We start from the raw sequence: 17655 nt of genomic DNA on the forward strand, positions 1-17655 counted from the left end.
GTAACAGTGCACAATTACTGGAGTGCTTGCACAACAAAATGAAAATCAACAATACAAAGAAAAGATGGAGGCCTGCTGTAGTGCAAACATCCCTCTCGAAAAAACGGACATTCCCAAAATTAAAGTTGCTAAACGAGCAGATAAGAAATGGGAGCTGTGTCCCTCAAGCAAGTACACTGAGACGGACCTGTCTTCACCAAGTCTTTGAACAGCCACAGCAACAACTGATAGCTGAACTGAAGGGTCAGCACGTAGCTGTAACAATGGATGAATAAACAGACAGGCTGAACCGGTATGACAATTGCCCAGCTACTGCCAAGCTCACAGAAACAGTGGAGTTAGAGAGTGATAATTACTCTACAGTTTCACAAGCTGTGATGAAGACTTGAAGAACATGAAATTGACTTTTCAAATATAGTTGCTTATGTGATGGATAATGCAAAGTACATGTGAAAGTCATTCAAAGACAGTTTAAGTAGCATTTTAACTAACTGCATTCACGTGACCTGCTGGGCACACATTACAGCTTTACTAGGTGAGTGCTGGCGCCGATTGTATACAGACGTGGACCGTCTGTGTGCTCTAATAAAAAAGCTGTTTTGCAAGCCCCACTCAGACGTGCTCGTTTCAGAAACTACCTTATTGACCATGTCATTGAAAGCCCGACATTACCGCCAGAACCTGTTGTAACAAGATGGAATACTTGGTTCAAAGCTGTGGAGTATCACTGCCATCGTGTGGAGTACTACAAAGGGTTTGTTGCTTAGGAAATCGAAGTGGAGGACATGACTGCCATCTTAGAGGAGCTAAGTGTTTTACTGCAGAGAGAATCGCTTGAGGCAGATTTAAATTTTATCCAAGAAGAAGCATAACGCCCCTTATTCAGACCTTACTTGTTTGAATCACTGTCGACATACAGAAGTGTACAAAATTGCTCCTGATTTATTGGCAAAACTTCAGTAGAAAGAAAATAATGCACTGGACAGTCTCAAATGTCAAGTTTCCACAATTGTGCAGAGAAACTACAGGGATTTCTAAATACAGACAAACAGCCAGCATACTTATTTTTCCGTGATGTGCAAATTTTGGATCCCAAGCAAGTTCCTGTACTCTGCCACAACTTCAGTGACTATGAACAAAGTATCTCTCTGCTGAGTTCTGTTCATGAGGGTGAGTGGGCCATTTACTTTAACATTGTAAATGAACTCCCCAATAACAATGAAATGTCTCTCTGCAGTTTTTGGAAAAGCATGGACAAACGTTTGCTAAAATTTAACCAGATTGCTCGAGTTGTTTTGGCAATCCTATGTAATTCAGTTGATGCTCAATGCAGTTTCTCAAAACTTGGGCAAATGCTAACCCCACAGTGTTACTGTACGTCAACGGAAAGTATGAAGATGTATGCCGAAATTAGCTTTAATGTGTCCTAAGCATGTCTATTAATAGTCATGTGAGGATATTGGCACAAATACTTGTAATTATAAAGATATTTGCATTTAAAAATGTTGTTACTGCTGCTGTATATACCAAAGCGCATTTATGTATAGCTGAACTGAGCTTGCTTTTTGGATTAGGCTACAGGTCTATTTATTTTTTTGTTTAAATATTGAGATCATTTACTGAAATGAATGGACCTCTAGTTCACCTGGAGAAATTGCATTATTCCAGATTTCCCTGTACTGTTAGTTTGGTGCATAAAACAATGACCTAGCTTTTAATTGTAATCTTGCGTTGCGAGAATTTTGTGTTGTTATAATCACATTATAGGCTTACCGTAAAAAACTAAAACTTACAAATTCATTTTTTAAATATTAGTGTGTTTTTAAACATTGTGTTGTACCGCGTTTTAGGTGTTGTAAAGGATTTACATATTTTTCATGTCCATACATCTACTGTTTGTATTAATAAAATATATTTCTGAAATTTCCGAAATTTAAAGCATTGGAAATCCGAAATTATTTTGATTGCCGGAAAACACTTGCCCTAGTTATGACCACTCAATGGCACATTATATTAGGTTTGCTTATTGTCTAGAAAAGTTTCAAAAATACCAAAACATGTGTTGAAGTTTCGTTGGCACAACAGGGTGGATAGGAAAGGTAATGTTTTATCAATGACCCTTTGGAAATGATTAAAGTTTTACTGTTTAAAAATGAAACAAGTGTTCTTATTAAGGTATACATTTAAAAACATAACTCTTTCATAAAAGGTAACTATTCCATGTGGTCTAATAATCTCTGAGTGAGGTCTCACAAATGTGTAGTTTTTTCATCAGTGGGTAGCTTAGCTTTGAAACGTTGTAATATATATATATATATATATATATATATATATATATTTATTTTCAAGATTTGTTTTGAAGTAAAAATCAGTTTCAATTTTTTTTTTACTTTTATTAGTTATAATGTATAAACCAATGGTGATTCTCTTGATTTCATTGTTGTTTTCCAATAGAAACAAATCACATTGAAAAACATTGTTTTCTTTATCTAATGGCTTAGTTAATGGCTTGTAGTAGATGTTTCCAGTCTTGTCAGTATAATCCCTACCACTCTGTTAGAAAGTAACGCAAAATGTCCTTCCTGACCAGCATTACAGGCCAAGGATCTCAAGAAACAACCATGTCAGCACCTTTAAAGGAAGAAGCACAATCGCTGTCGCTGGCAGACTGTGTGAGAGGCCAGGCCAAACAAGTAAGTCCTTCCATCCATGAACCCACTCCTGAGCCCTCCATCCATGAGCACAGACAATCCATTCCCAGTCATTCCCATGAGTACAAGGAAACCACCCCAGAACAAAGGGTGTATCCCCCCTGCTACACAAACTCAAACCCTGACTACGTAGAGACGACCTCTGATGACAGAGAACCCACTCCTAATCACAGAGAAAATACTCCCGAGAACAGGGATCCTGCCTATGAATACAAAGAGACAACCCCTGACTACATACAGGCTAGCTCTGTTGAAAGAGAGTCTCCTACTGACAACAAATGGGCTCATCGTCACTACGTGGAACCTACTATCAGCTACACAGAAACTGACCCTACCAACAGAGTACCTTCCCCAGAGGACAGTGAGCCTTCTGATGATGACAGAGAGTCTACCACTGATTACAAGATGGTTACCTCTGACTACATTGAGGCTGCCTCTGATGACAGAGAACCCACTCTTGACTACATGGCTCCTACAGTGAACTACACAGAAGGTAACAAAAAAGAACCTACCCCCGACTATGCAGAATTGACTCCTGATTACAGAGAACCTATTTCCCACTACAGAGAATCTTCTCCTGACTTCAAGATGGTTACCCCTGACTGTAAAGAACATTCCCTTGGATACACAACATCTACTTCTGACTACAAAGAACCTACCACTGACTACACTGCATCTACCCCTGACTACAGAGAACCTACCACTGACTACCCGGTGGCTATCTCTTACAACAGAGAAGATACCCCTGACTATATAGAGGCTGCCTTTAATGAAAGAGAGCTAACTCTTGACTGCAGGGATCCTGCAATCAACTACGCAGAAGCCAACACTAACGAGAAAGAACCTACCCCTGACTGCAGAGAATCTACTCCTGATTACAGAGAACCTATTTCCCACTACAGAGACTCTTTTCCTGACCACGTAGAATTTACTGCTGACTTCAAGATTGTTACCCCTGACTACAAAGACCATACCCCTGGCTACAAAGAACATACCAGTGACTACACTGCATCTACCCCTGACTGTAAAGAACCTACCACTGACTACCCGGTGGCTATCTCTTACAACAGAGAAGATACCCCTGACAACATAGAGGCTGCCTCTAATGAAACAGAGCTAACTCTTGACTACAGGGATCCAGTAATCAACTATGCAGAAGGTAACACTAACGAGATAGGACCTACCCCTGACTGTAGAGAATCTACTCCTGATTACAGAGAACCTATTTCCCACTACAAAGAATCTTCTCCTGACCACATAGAATTTACTGCTGACTTCAAGATTGTTACCCCTGACTACAAAGACCATACCCCTGGCTACAATGCATCTACCCCTGACTACAAAGAACATACCAGTGACTACACTGCATCTACCCTTGACTACAAAGAACATACCAGTGACTACACTGCATCTACCCTTGACTACAAAGAACATACCACTGGCTATACTGCATCGTCCCCTGGCTACAGAGAACCTGCTCCTGACTGCATAGAGGCTGCCTCTGATGACAGACTTGACAACACAGATCCTACAATCGCCCACTCAGAGGATAACATCAACAACAGGAAGCCCACTCCAGACTACAGAGAATCTACCCCTGACTATACAGAGATTACCTCTGAATTTATAGATGCTTCCTCTGACTTCATGGAGGCTAACTCTGATGATGTAAAACCAAATATCAACTACAGAGAACCTACTGATGACAGAGAATCAAGTCCAGAGTACATGGAGACCTTTACGGAGGCTGCTAGCGACTTCAGAGAATTTACTCTTGATGACAGAGATTCAGGTCCAGACATTGAGACCTTTGTAGAGGCTTTCAGCGACTACAGAGGTTCTACCCCTGACTACAGAGAGGCTACTGCCAAAGAGGTGCCCTCAGAAGCTGAAGAACCAATTGTTCAGGAGCCAGAGGAAGCCCAGGGCAAACATGAGCCAATAGTGCCCCCCAGAACGAGTGGTCCCACTATTGTAGAGTCCCTTGATGAACACCCAGACAGGCTGAGCAAATATCAGGATGACGAGTCTCTAGAGAGGGTAAGGATTTGTGCATTTTACTGCCAGCAGTTTGTTACACAAGTAAACAACCGGTGCACTGCCCCATGTGATCTAAAAATATGTTTTAAATATTCCAAAAGGTTGTTACAATATTAACCCTGTGATGAAAATAAAGGCTGTTTTAGAATTGAATTGCCTAAAATATACTAATTTATACAGTATCTATTTATAGGAATAGTAGATATTGCATGGTTCAGCATGTGATAAAACTGTTACCAAGCAAGTGAGGGTGGCTTAATAACAGATGCCAGGCCAAACTTGTGCATGTGGTAAATGTTATTATCACATGGTATGCAGTACCGTATGTAAGCAACAACATTTCTGACAGAATGCGCTGTTGCTGTATAATACACCTCATTGGCACAGCTGAGAAGTTAATTTATTACATAAACAGCCGCGCAGTCTATAAAATGACTATGAGGTGGCTTAGAAATAGAAAAGTCATGAGACCCAACCCATGCAGTTATTGTGGGGTTTTATGTGGATCTTGGAAATCAGGGTTTTGGTTTATAAATTACAATTAATTTACTGAATGCTGTAATCTGTTTGTGTAGACACAGTCAGTTATGCATGCAGCATGAAGAAAATAAGAAACCACCATGTATTTCTGTTACAGAGACTTTTTTTTTTGTGTGACTGGTTTTCACAATGAACACTTGATATTGTGCCATGTGCTTGCCTTTCACCCATCGCACAGTGAGTTTTCACAAATCATTTTCTGTGTGTTTATGGACAGCGCATGCAACATTGGCTAAAGAAACTTTAGATTATCTTTTAAAATGCCTGGGTTTTTTTGTTTGTTTGTTTTGTTAGACATTTAAGTGTTTTGGATTATTAAACAATAACAGCAAATGAACCCCCCCCCATAGTAACAGTGACATAAGTTGATAATTTTTCAGTTGTTTTGACTTTAAATCTTTACATTTCTCTCTCAAAATTAAGAAAACATGTGCTGACAGTGTCAGTGTTCTAACACAGTATGCAGTCATTGGGACACAATATAACAAACTGGTATTTCATCCAATGACTATTGTACATGTCCACTGTACTCTAGAGTGTGCAGGTAAACAGAGGGCCCAATGAGACAAAGGTCTATGGGCTGCTTTGCAACACAATTAGTCGTCAAAAAAGTCCTAGGACTTGCTACCTAAACACATCAAAAACCATCGATAAGTACAGGATGGGTTAAAACACAGTTCAGCTCTTTCAAGGTGTTTCAAACATTGGAGCAAAAAAATCAGAACAAAGGCGCTGCATCAAGGAGTTTGGAATGAAATGTAGGTGTTCCCTTCTAAAACCCAACCATGCTTCCACACTATCAATCAGGAGATAGCAGAGGAGCTAGGTGAGCTGGAGGATAGTTCAGATGAAGAGGAGGTGGTAACTACCAGGGTCATCCGGCGACGAGTTGTCATCCAGGTACTGAGTGACTATGAAGTGCATGTGCTTCTACCCCGAGCAGTGTGTGGGCGGGTTGGCCATCATGTCATGCCATCTTTGAGGCTATAAATTTGCCACTTTTGCTTAGAGTGCAATGGGCATGCAAAGTTTTGCAGTACAAAAAACAATCCTCTTCCCTCTCCCTCCTTTCCCAAATAATGCCTGCCTATGAATCAGTCTATTTCGTTATGGTGTGCTGCTCCTTTATATTCTAAACCTTTAACTGCGTGGCAGTATAATAATAACACCGTGTAACAAATTTTTTTTTTTTTTTTGGTTCCTGGGTAGTAAGTGTTATTTCCTAATTGCTTATGCCTCAAAAGTATAGAAAATGGCTATTATTCCCCACAAACTTTGCTTTTTTGACCAGGACAGTGATATTTTGAAATTTACCTATTTTCCAGAACATTCCAGATAGATTCAGTGCTTTCTAGAACTTTCTAGAACTTTGCAGTAATATAAATAGTAGTATAAATACAGGGGCCTTAAGCGCACTAGTTCAGTTTAGTTCCAGCTGCCTAAGTGGATACATATCTGCATTTTTCTGAGATGGCATCATGAGACTGCAATGGTGGCATTCCTGATGGGTCTCCAAGGCGGTTTTACCAAGTTTCCCTGCTATCTTTGCCTTTGGGACAGCAGGGACACCAAGGTGCACTACCACAGGCGGGACTGGCCACAGCGGACCGAGTTCTCTGTGGGGAGGAACAATTTCAAGTGGGAGCCACTGGTGGACCCCCGGAAGGTGCTGATGCCACCACTGCACATCAAATTGGGCCTTATGAAACAATTTGTCAGAGCTCTAGATAAGGAGTCGGCAGCCTTCAAGTACCTTCAAGACTTCTTCCCTAAGCTGTCTGAGGCAAAGGTCAAAGCCGGTGTCTTCGTCGGACCACAGATAAAGAAGATCCTGGAGTGCAATGAATTCCCCAAGAAGCTCACTAGTAAGGAGAAAGTGGCTTGGAACAGCTTTGTCTCAGTGGTTTGGGGCTTCTTGGGCAATCACAAGGCCGAAAACTATGTGGAGCTGGTTGAGACTCTGGTGAAGAACTACGGCACAATGGGCTGTAGTATGTCCCTCAAAGTCCATATCCTTTATGCTCATCTTGATAAATTCAAAGAGAACATGGGAGCGTACTCAGAGGATCAAGGCGAGCGCTTCCACCAGGATATACTGGAATTTGAACGTCGCTACCAAGGACAGTATAACGAGAATATGATGGGAGACAACATTTGGAGGCTGATTTGTGAAAGTGATTTACAGTATAATCGTAAATCTCGAAAAACTACTCACTTCTAAATCTTTTGTAGTCATTTTTGTATTACTTAAGTATAAATACATGTTGATTTGGATTCATATGTTGTTTTTTTTCTGACTTTATGTGAATGAAAAGACACAAATTCGCCCGTTTTCTCATTGGAAATAGGTAAATTTCAAAATATCACTGTCCTGGTCACAAAAGCAAAGTTTGTGGGGAATAATAGCCATTTTCTATATTTTTGAGGCATAAGCAATTAGGAAAAAACACTTACTACCCAGGAACAAAAATTGTGTTACATAGTGTAATCATTAGCATGAGTACTTTTTTTGTTGCTGTTTTGCTGTGTGGGCTTTAGAGAATAAATCCTGATGGTCTTTCAGAAAGCGGAAAATTAAAGACAAGTGAGAAACATTTTAAAATCATTCTAACATATGTGAACTAATGGCCAGCAATTACTTACATTCTGCTGTTAAAAGACCAGCAGTAAATGTGTGCATTACACCTGAAGATTGTGCTTGTTTCCTGTAAGAGCAAGTGAAACGGCAGTATTCATAAAGCATTAGCGTGTCTTTTTGAATGATTCATGAATACGGTCCCAGTCAAGTTTTTAGGCTTTTTTTACTCCTCAGTTTCACTGTCATGAAAAAAAAGATGGTTCTTTAACTTAGCTGTAGAGTTGCCCTTTTATTAAAGGAATACACTTTTTAATGTACCAAGTTGCATGCCCATGGCATTGGTTTGCTTTATGTAGTGTGAGTGCTCATTGTGATATTGTGTGTGTCCCCAGGCTGATGATATGCCAGACTTTCCACCAGAGTCAGTGACGGAGGAGCAGTACACAGACGAGCACGGCCATGTGGTTGTAAAGAAGGTACTGTTCCTTGGTCTAAGCTCCAGTAGCTGTTTTATTAATACTGGAAAACTCTAAATGGATTATAAGAAAAAACTGTGAAGCAGTGCTTTCCACCATGGACATTGATCAGCAATCGGATGTATCAGAAATACACATTTTGTATTTGGTATGCGTACAGTTTCCAAAAAAGTCAGTACAAGACTCCTGCAATGTAAATAAGGTAGTGCACAGGAAGACAATAGTTCTGGTCTGTAACAAGCTTGGCTGGTTTTGTACAGCAGTTAAGAAAATCTTGCAATCCAGTCTGCCAGTGCATTTGGTTACCTCATCTTGTCAATCCACTATCTATTTTAGTTCAATGATAAATTCCAATTCTAAACTGAAAAATTAAGAAACAAACAACACAGGCATTTAATTACAGGACACTTTGGCAAAAATATATTTCCTATAACTTTTTACTCCACTTTTTTAATTTCTAAATTTGAAACATTTGGAAATTATAGGCCAAGAGCAAAATACAGGACCAATACACTGTTACACACCATCATAAACTAAATGATTGGCACTAGAAACCGCTCCATAATCCAACTATTGCTATTGTGTTCTACATTTTACGAAAATGATACTTGAATAGTCTCTGCATAAAAATACCACTTATTTTGCATCAATATAAATCTTGGAAGCAGGCGATACTGGCCAAAGTACCAAAGTACCTTCACTAAATGTAAACTGTGGTATACCAAGTTTTCTGCAGTACTCATAATTAATACAGAAATGCATTATGTTTCTAACATGCTCCTTTCATCAATGTGTTATGCATGGCAGTAGATCTGCATTTAGAGTATTAGAATTGCCCCCTGCTGTCTCAGTGTCACAGCAATGGCCTGAGCTTAAGTATATTATTGCTGTTGCTCAGGAACTCTTCTAAGCAGATACTGTGGCTATGTACGTGAGTGTGGTTTTTGGGTTAAACTTTACTAATTTGAATCTTGATGATTTTTATGATCTAGGTCACAAGAAAAATAATCAGACGTTACATTTCTCCGGATGGCACAGAGAAAGAAGAAGTTATAATGCAGGGGCCACAGCAAGATCCAATCCTTATTGAGGAAGGAGATGGCTATTCCAAGGTTGTAAAGAGAACAGTGCTGAAGAGTGACAGTGACCAAACAGAGGTTTGTGCTGTGAAGCTTGTTTAAATCTGTATTTTAATGTAATGTTACATCTTTGTAGATTAATGTCATTTTATAACAAGTGATAAAACACTGATAAAACTGGTTAAACTGCATATGTCACATTATGCATTATCGCAGTAAGCACAGTGAGTAGTAATTTCATGGAGTAAGTATAGAATACACTTTAATTATTTTTTTTTTTCTTACAGATCTATTTTTCTAGTCTAAACTGGAGTATTTACTCCAGTTTAGATTTTGCACCATTGTTTTGTAAACAGGAAAACAATTCCCTAATATATGTGCATAGGGGTACTTGATTAAACACATTGAATTATTTACATTTTTAAATATTTAAAAAAATAAAAGTTTCAAACATAAGTTTGGCCCAAAGTCTGCCCTGCCCTACTTCAAATCTAAAAGTCTGCTTCTTAACTACCCCAGGTAACTTTCTCTGAACCCCAGGCCTTCGCGGGCAGCTTATCTGAGTTCCAAATGGAGCCGGTGCACGGCCGCAAGGTCAGCAAAGTTATCAAGACCACAGTGGTGCAGGGGGAGAGGATGGAGAAACACCTCGGAGATGCCACGTTAGCCACTGATCTTCCATCAGCCAAAGATGACTTTGAACAGGTGAGCTTTGTCTCAGTAGTGATGCAATGATGAAGCTTTGCAGGGAGAGGGTTTGAGAGATTATAACAGAAATCCAATGTATCCACTCAGATTAATTTAACAGTATGCTATTAATGTCCATCAAAGCAGACAGTCAATTGCACAAAACAAATACTTTTTATTTTTTCTGTAATATCCCAAAAAAAGCTATTTTTCAGATTGTCAGATTTAAAATAATCTTATTTGGTATTCTCAGGGGTTAGAAGGTTGTTCCAGCTAATCTGGCTTTGGCAAACAATCTCTACTAGTAGCACAGTAGAAGTTTGAAAGCAGTTAGATTTTGTAATCAGATATGGGAGAACTTTAAACAGCACTCACTCTCTGCAGTTTTGAGTCATAGTTAAGCATACTATTTTTGTTCCATTGTATACAGAGAATGCAAGTAATAGTCAAATGGCTTTATGGGGCAAATAGGAGCCATGACCCCCACAACCATACAACCATTTCTGTGGTATAAAGGACTGCCTAATGAGGGGGCAATTAAAGTAGTCGTAGTGTTATCTTTAGAAAACTTTTTGTATTCGGGACATACTGTTAATAACTGAACATACCACACATTAAGTTCTATCCTGTGCCTCTATTTGTGTAGAAATAAGACTAGAAGACAGTACTAGCATATGACCTGCTTTCCCTTTCTTGTTCCATTCAGGCCCTGAGTTATGCAGGGGGCTCTGGGAAAGTTCATCTCCCATGTATAGTAGAGCAGGAGATTGTAAAAGAGGATGGATCAGTGATAAAAAGGTTTGGATTGGCATGGTGCAGCTGTTGTCAAATGTACAGTTAACAATGGAAAAGGCTTCTGTTTGATTGGAGTGCACTTGTCGTTCCCTTTTAACAAAGCTCTCATAGAGTAGATTTCCCAAACGTAATGACCTGTAATAGACTTGCATGGTGTTGCTTGAAGGATTAATTCAACAGACAAGCACTGTTCCTGATGTAACTATCGATTGTGTTCTTCATTGTTATTCAGTTTATAGTGTAGTAATTATTTGATTAGGGTCCTAGTAGGGATGCTATGTTTTATGTGCTTTGAAATAAAACCTGATATAGGTAAAAATAGCAGAATAATCTATTGCCTGAGTAGTTTTAACCTCTAGATTGAAAATAAAAATGTGAAGATGATAAAATCACTGAAAACATTGTAGTGTGCTCGCATAAAATTACAACCAGTAGATAAGAAGCTACACAATACAAATTTAATTGCTGTGTCAACAAAATGATTCACACAAAAATAATTTCGGCCAGTGCTGAAGATAAATAATAACATTAAATAAAATGAGCAGAAGGTTTGGTGAAACTAAAAATGATTAAGTGTAGACGGAACACCCAAGCCTGTTTTAAAGGACACATTGGGCTAATTAAAAAATGAGCATTAATTTAATGATCCGGCAAGCTTATTAAAAATGTGATATACTGCAGCAAGAGGGAAATAGTTAAATAATGTGTTTATAATAGCATAAGGATACAACATTGTATGTATTGTATACTGTGATTATGAAAATTGTCTCAACAATGTTTTGGTACCACAGTCAATGGTGCCTCTCTAACGGTGTGTGTGTAGGGGTGGGCAGTTTGCAAAGTTTTTTAGGAATTACATTTTTTTTCAAACAAACCTCTCACGCAGAGTATGACTGCAACTTTTTTCTCTGCTGTGCACGTGTCTTTTGTCAAAAAGTTGCACCTTTATCAACTCTGGTAGCTTCTATTTCTTGCTGTCTCTGTCAGTATGTCTAATCCCATAATCCCAGGATACTAAACCATGCATTCATTGATTTAAATCAACATGCAAAGTGTGAATTGCATCTGTTTCACTAAGTGGATTTTATTGTTTTGTTGTCGTGGGTGAGATTGCATCCTGAAAGCATTGTAACAGAATGATTTTAAATCCTACTGTTTTAATACCCAAACTCAAGGCACAGTACAATGGCAGTGAAGCAATTTTTGAAAAAAGCACAGAATGAATGAGTGTGCTTTAGTCAGGACTCGTAACTAGTAAAATGAAACAATTACAGTAAATTCTCATCAAAACAAACTTAGATTAGACACATTTTCTGCTAATATGCATTTTCTACAGCAGTCACTTATTGTACATTACTTCTTATAATACAATTTCACTTGACACAAATTTCCTGTTAATGAAAATTATTTTGGAGCCCTCTCAGGGAAGAAAAATTTGAATAAAATGAATCGCTCTAGTTTGAACAGCTGAGTGTAAAGGATATTGGGAAATGTATTAGTGCCCTTTTAGTGTATTTTAATGCTGTTTTGGGGCTACACTTCGAGTTGCCATAGTGTTCACGCATAATATCCTTGCAGACAGAAGTGGAGGTGTTGAAAGCAGTGGATACCGGTGGATAACACTTTTTTAACCATGTGTGGAAGGGGTGTGGGTAATACACTGACTAGGAGACAGACAGATGTAATTGAAAACACCACACAGGTGCCCAGTTTTATTTTTGACAGTTCTTACTTTTTCCGGCAGAGGGCACTGTTGACCATGGGCTGCCTATCAACGATGATAGACAGCACCACGGAAATACCACAGCTGGTAAGCAAACAGCAAGTGCATTCGCAGGTGCTCAAAGAAATAATAATGAAAACAGAAGGCGAAAAGAACAATGGAAAATAACACAGTAATAAAACTACAAATAAAAGGTGCTGCACTCGGAAGCGTTATCCCGGTCGCCGCTACCCGCACGACCCGGATCACCATCCTACTCTGTCGGCTCCCTGCCTGCTCTACACAATAGTTCGGGGTCTGCCCAAGGGTTCCCCGCTGTCACTCTCTGACTTGTTCGCTGTTCTCAGCTGGTCTCTCCGTCCTCGACCAGCGCTTCCACACACACATAGCGCGTCTACAAAGGCAGACCTGAGGAAACAGCAGAGCATTTTTTATATAGGGCTAGCAATCTGCCAAGACTCGCCTCTCAGCCATTCAGAGAGGGGGAAAGTCCACACATCTACCTTCCCACCTCCCCGTGTCACTGCCATGACTCACAGGCGGTTGTTATAAGGCTGCCGCCCTCTTCCTGCAGTACTGTGAACACGCCAGCAGTCAGCACAGATCTCTCCCTGCTACACCATCTTAAAAAAAGTTGTACAAATGTGGATACAAATCGTCTGCATTTCTGATTTGCTCAATACCTGATGTTGAGGATGCCTTTAATGGTTTAAACATGCCCTTCATCAGAATGGGATATGCAGATTGGAAGTGCAGTTCATTTGCAATGTATACTTTTTAAAAGTTCACTTCCAACTGTATATTCAATAACATGCACAATACTTTGAAATGTATACAACTTTTAATTAATTTGTAATTAAAATTAGATTTCAGTGTTACTAGAACTTCCATAAAAACTGACAGTATGCATTTGGCTTAGACTCCTGATAATACGAATTACCGATAACACAATTTGTTTTACTGCTCCCTTGAAGTTTGTATTAATGAGAATCGACTGTACTTTTATTTAGCATGACAGCTGGGTTTAAATGCCAGATGCTAACCCTACTGTCTGTGTACTTGTCTGTTACTATCTGTGTATACTTTTCCTCATAAAATGTGCTCTAGTTGTATTATAGAAACATCCCTGAGGAGTTTTGTGTCCAACCAGGTTGCCAGCCTCTCCCTGCCCCCAGGCATTGCCAATACTCTTGATTTAGAGGCCGGTGCCCTGCTTGATTGTTGTCTCCCTGCTTGTTTCTCCGAAGGACAAGGATGAGTAAAGCTAGCTCTCAGAAGAGGACTGTGGTGAAGGACGCTGAGGGGAAGCATGTGCATGTGGAGCAGCTGGAGGACGTCCCTGAGGCTCTGCAGCAAGATGACCTTCAGCACGACCTGCACCAGCTCCTCTGCCGCTTCTGCACAGACGACCTTCAGCATGAGGCCAAATAAAATGGCCCAGACTTTTCTTTCTGTTTTTTTTTTTTTTTTTTTTGTTGTTTGTTTAGTTTTTTAACACATATCTAATCGGTACAATGCATCCGGTTTGCAGACAGATCCCATCTTTATCTGAAGTCACTTAAAAGAAAGAATTCATGTATTAATGGTATTTTTTTTTTTTTATGTTTCGTTTTTTTTTTTTTTACTTTTTGCTAATTTTGTGACCAAAGATAGTATCCATTACTGTAGGATTTCTTAAAGCTAGATCTTCTTATTTGTTGCTGTAAAATAGACAACGGAAGAGCAAACTGCAAAGTCAACTTCGTCCACAGACCTCTTCGAAATTACTCTATGAACTGTCTAACAAAAAGGGATGCGTGCGACAGTATAAAATGTACATATAGCTAAAGTGCTTGGACTTGTCAAACTACATTCACTGCCTATCATAACCACACAAAAACATCACTGATTACAAGATCTGTTTGTCCTTGTGGAATGGTTAAGAATTTACTGATATCACCACAGTAATCAACCGTGTGTACAGGCCAATTATAGAGCACTTAAACCAAGCGGTGGCAGATGTAGCGTATTTGGAATTTTGTATTGATCTTGATTATGATATTAATAAAAGAAGTAAATGTCATATAAGCCACCTGAGATCATCACCCAAGCTGGTTACATGAACCATCTTAACTGCATTTATAAGCTAAACTGTATGCTAGCACCAATACTATAATACTTTTTCAAACTGAGTGCATAAAGCTGCAATACAGTCCATAGGGTTTCCTTCCTCAGAAAGCTATGCCATCGCTTTTTATCCTAATCCACCTTCTCTGTCTGCTATATATAGGTGTGTGTGTGTGTGTGTGTGTGTGCGATTGCCATGGTTCATCTTACTGGCCACTGCACTGCAGCAAAATTGGCGCTCATACCAGTGCTTCTAGTTGGGCAGACTACTGTTTCACCATATTTATCAGAATTGTCTTTTTTGTACATGCATGTGAAATACAATGCTGCTGTTATAATGTACTCGCTTGTTAACCCTCCTGGCACGAGAGAGGTCTTCTTCAGCCTCCACTTGTGAATATTTTTTCTTTTGTTTTAGTTTCACTGGACATTTTCAGGTACTTTTTATTTTGAAATGTTTTTTTTTCAAGATTGTAAATCAACCCTCTGGGAACTGCTGCAGCATTTCAGCACTTTTAAACAGAAGGATAACACTAGTAAATATTTCCTTTAGTATCAGCCCGATCATAGCAAATGTTGTAATGTGATATGAATATAAATATATACATATAAAAAAAAAAATGAAAATACTGTTTGATAAAAATGTGCGTACGAAAGTTGTCAATGTGTATGGTACTAAAAGGGTTGATACAATGTTTTAATCATTTTGCTTTTTGCAACCCAATGATCCATCTCACTCAGTGCTCAGACTGAAAACGTGAACACATTGGGGACAAAGGGACTTCCTTATTTGATCAATTTGCCTGTAGTATGAAATATACAGTTTTGCTGTCAAAAGATGCACTCCCCTCCATCACTGCTGCAGATCCTACAGACTTAGGAATGAAGGTGTTTTCATTGGTTAGCCCTCCAGGCAGGCTCAAAGAAAAGTATCTGTGATGTTATTTGCTGTGCAGACTATATCTATGTAATGATATAACGGTTTTTCACTTTTTACTTTGCGTGTAATCCAAGAATTTGAGAACTGTGAGAGAAGTAAGCGTTAAGTTGACGAGTCAGCATCTTGTTCCCATGGTGATATATATATATATAAATCTGAGGACATGTATTAGTTTAAAATAATTAAAGAAACATTAAAACACTAACAATGCATAGCAGCTGCAATGTGTACATGGCTGGTTTAATTAAATAAAATGAACAAGTGTTAAATGTATACATATCTGGTTGCCTCCTTTACTTTTGCTGTTTATTCTGACAAGAAACTTTGCATGCCATCTATTTTGCAAATGATGCAAATATCAGTGTTCAAAATACAACACGATATATACTAGTATTGCATACACTATTGCCTGACTCTGGCAGGGCTGACCAGAGTCTATCCTTTTTTTTTAAATATATATATTGCATTTATTTTCATAATTGTTAATGTTTTACATCATATACGTTTCTGTAAATACTTGAAAATGAAAACACATGTTACAATATACAAAACAAAACATAAGGAGTATCAAAGCAATGCTCAAGAAAATTTAAAATTGTCTCTAAATGTTGGATTCCTCAAAATAACCACCCTTTGCCTTAATAACAGCCTCACAAACACGAGGCATTCGGTTAACAAGTTTCAGCATGAAATCACCCAACATGTCTTCCCAGCTCTTCTGGAGCAATTCACAGAGATCAAGGGCACTTGTGGGTAGCTTTGCTTTGACTCTTCTGTCCAGTTCATCCTATACAAGTTCTATGGGATTGAGGTCTTGAGACTGGGCAGGCCAGGTCATTAGATTGAGTTGTCCTTCACTTTCCTTCTTCGCCAGATAGTTCTTACACAACTTTGAGGTGTGTTTCGGGTCATTATCTTGCTGAAGAATGAAGGACTGCCCAACTAGCCGTAATCCTGATGGAATGGCATGCCTCTGAAGTATGCTATGATAGCCATGCTGGTTGAGCTTGCCATGGACTTGGTAAAGATCACCAACTCTGTTACCAGTGAAGCAACCCCAGACCATGACACTGCCCTTCACCATGCTTGACAGTATGAACAACACATGCAGAACTCATGCGCTCACCCTCTCTGCGTCTTACAAATACTCGGCGGTTGGACCCAAATATTTCAAATTTTGACTCATCAGTCCATAAGACCGACTTCCACTCCTCAAACATCCAGTTTCTGTGTTTTTTGGCCCAGGCAAGTCTCTTTCTCTTATTCTGCACTTTTAACAATGGTTTCTATGCAGCAATTCTTCCAGTTAGGCCAGCTTCATGCAATCTCCTCTGAACAGTTCATGTTGAAACATCTGTACTTCTAGTAGCATTTAGCTGAGCTTGTATTTCAGGGGCAGTTAATCGTCGGTTTCACAGACTTGTGACTCAAATTAACTTGTTCTCTGATTCTGAGGTTACCCTTGGCCTGCCTGACCTTGCTAGGTCCTCATGAATGCCAGTTTCTTCAAATCATTTGATGGTCTTGGCCACTGTAAATATAGACACTTGCAAAGTTCTTGCGATTTGTCTTAAAGATTGACCTTCATTTCTTAAAGTAATTACAGACTTTTTTCTTTGCTTAACTGAACGTATTTTACCATTTTCTGTTCCCTTACATTCAGGAATGACAAACTTGTGCCTATGCTACCTATATTTATAGTAATCATGGACCCTCATCTGTTAACAATAATTGGTGAAAAAAGGTTAATTAGGTAACATGCTAGTTAACGCAGAGAACATCTGACAAAGACACTTTTATACTTAGGCCAGTGTTCTAACACATTTCAGACTTCTAACTGAGCTTAGCTAACTTAGCTTCAGACTGAAATCCCATTGCTTTGGGTGACCATTTCATTGAAATTGACAAGATTTACATTTTCATTTAAAAATTAAATTTTTGAATGCAATTCACTTATGATTATCAGCTTATATAATTACA

At 39.0% G+C, this 17655-nt stretch overlaps 1 protein-coding gene across 12 annotated transcripts in view; it reads left to right on the forward strand.

Moving 5' to 3' along the window:
• LOC121322510 (ankyrin-2-like) overlaps nucleotides 1–15948 on the forward strand; it is a 227241-nt gene extending 211293 nt beyond the window's left edge. For all 12 annotated transcript variants that reach the window (XM_041262655.1, XM_041262663.1, XM_041262631.1 and 9 more), the window contains 7 exons: nucleotides 2591–4751; nucleotides 6099–6191; nucleotides 8262–8345; nucleotides 9338–9502; nucleotides 9944–10129; nucleotides 10818–10909; nucleotides 13877–15948. In XM_041262655.1, coding sequence (XP_041118589.1) covers nucleotides 2591–4751; nucleotides 6099–6191; nucleotides 8262–8345; nucleotides 9338–9502; nucleotides 9944–10129; nucleotides 10818–10909; nucleotides 13877–14060 — 2965 coding nt within the window. In that variant the 3' untranslated portion in view covers nucleotides 14061–15948. The remainder of the gene's footprint in view (nucleotides 1–2590; nucleotides 4752–6098; nucleotides 6192–8261; nucleotides 8346–9337; nucleotides 9503–9943; nucleotides 10130–10817; nucleotides 10910–13876) is intronic.
• The last annotated feature ends 1707 nt before the right edge of the window (nucleotides 15949–17655 follow it).

Source organism: Polyodon spathula, chromosome 1 (genome assembly GCF_017654505.1).
Source record: "Polyodon spathula isolate WHYD16114869_AA chromosome 1, ASM1765450v1, whole genome shotgun sequence".
NCBI classification, from domain to species: domain Eukaryota; kingdom Metazoa; phylum Chordata; class Actinopteri; order Acipenseriformes; family Polyodontidae; genus Polyodon; species Polyodon spathula.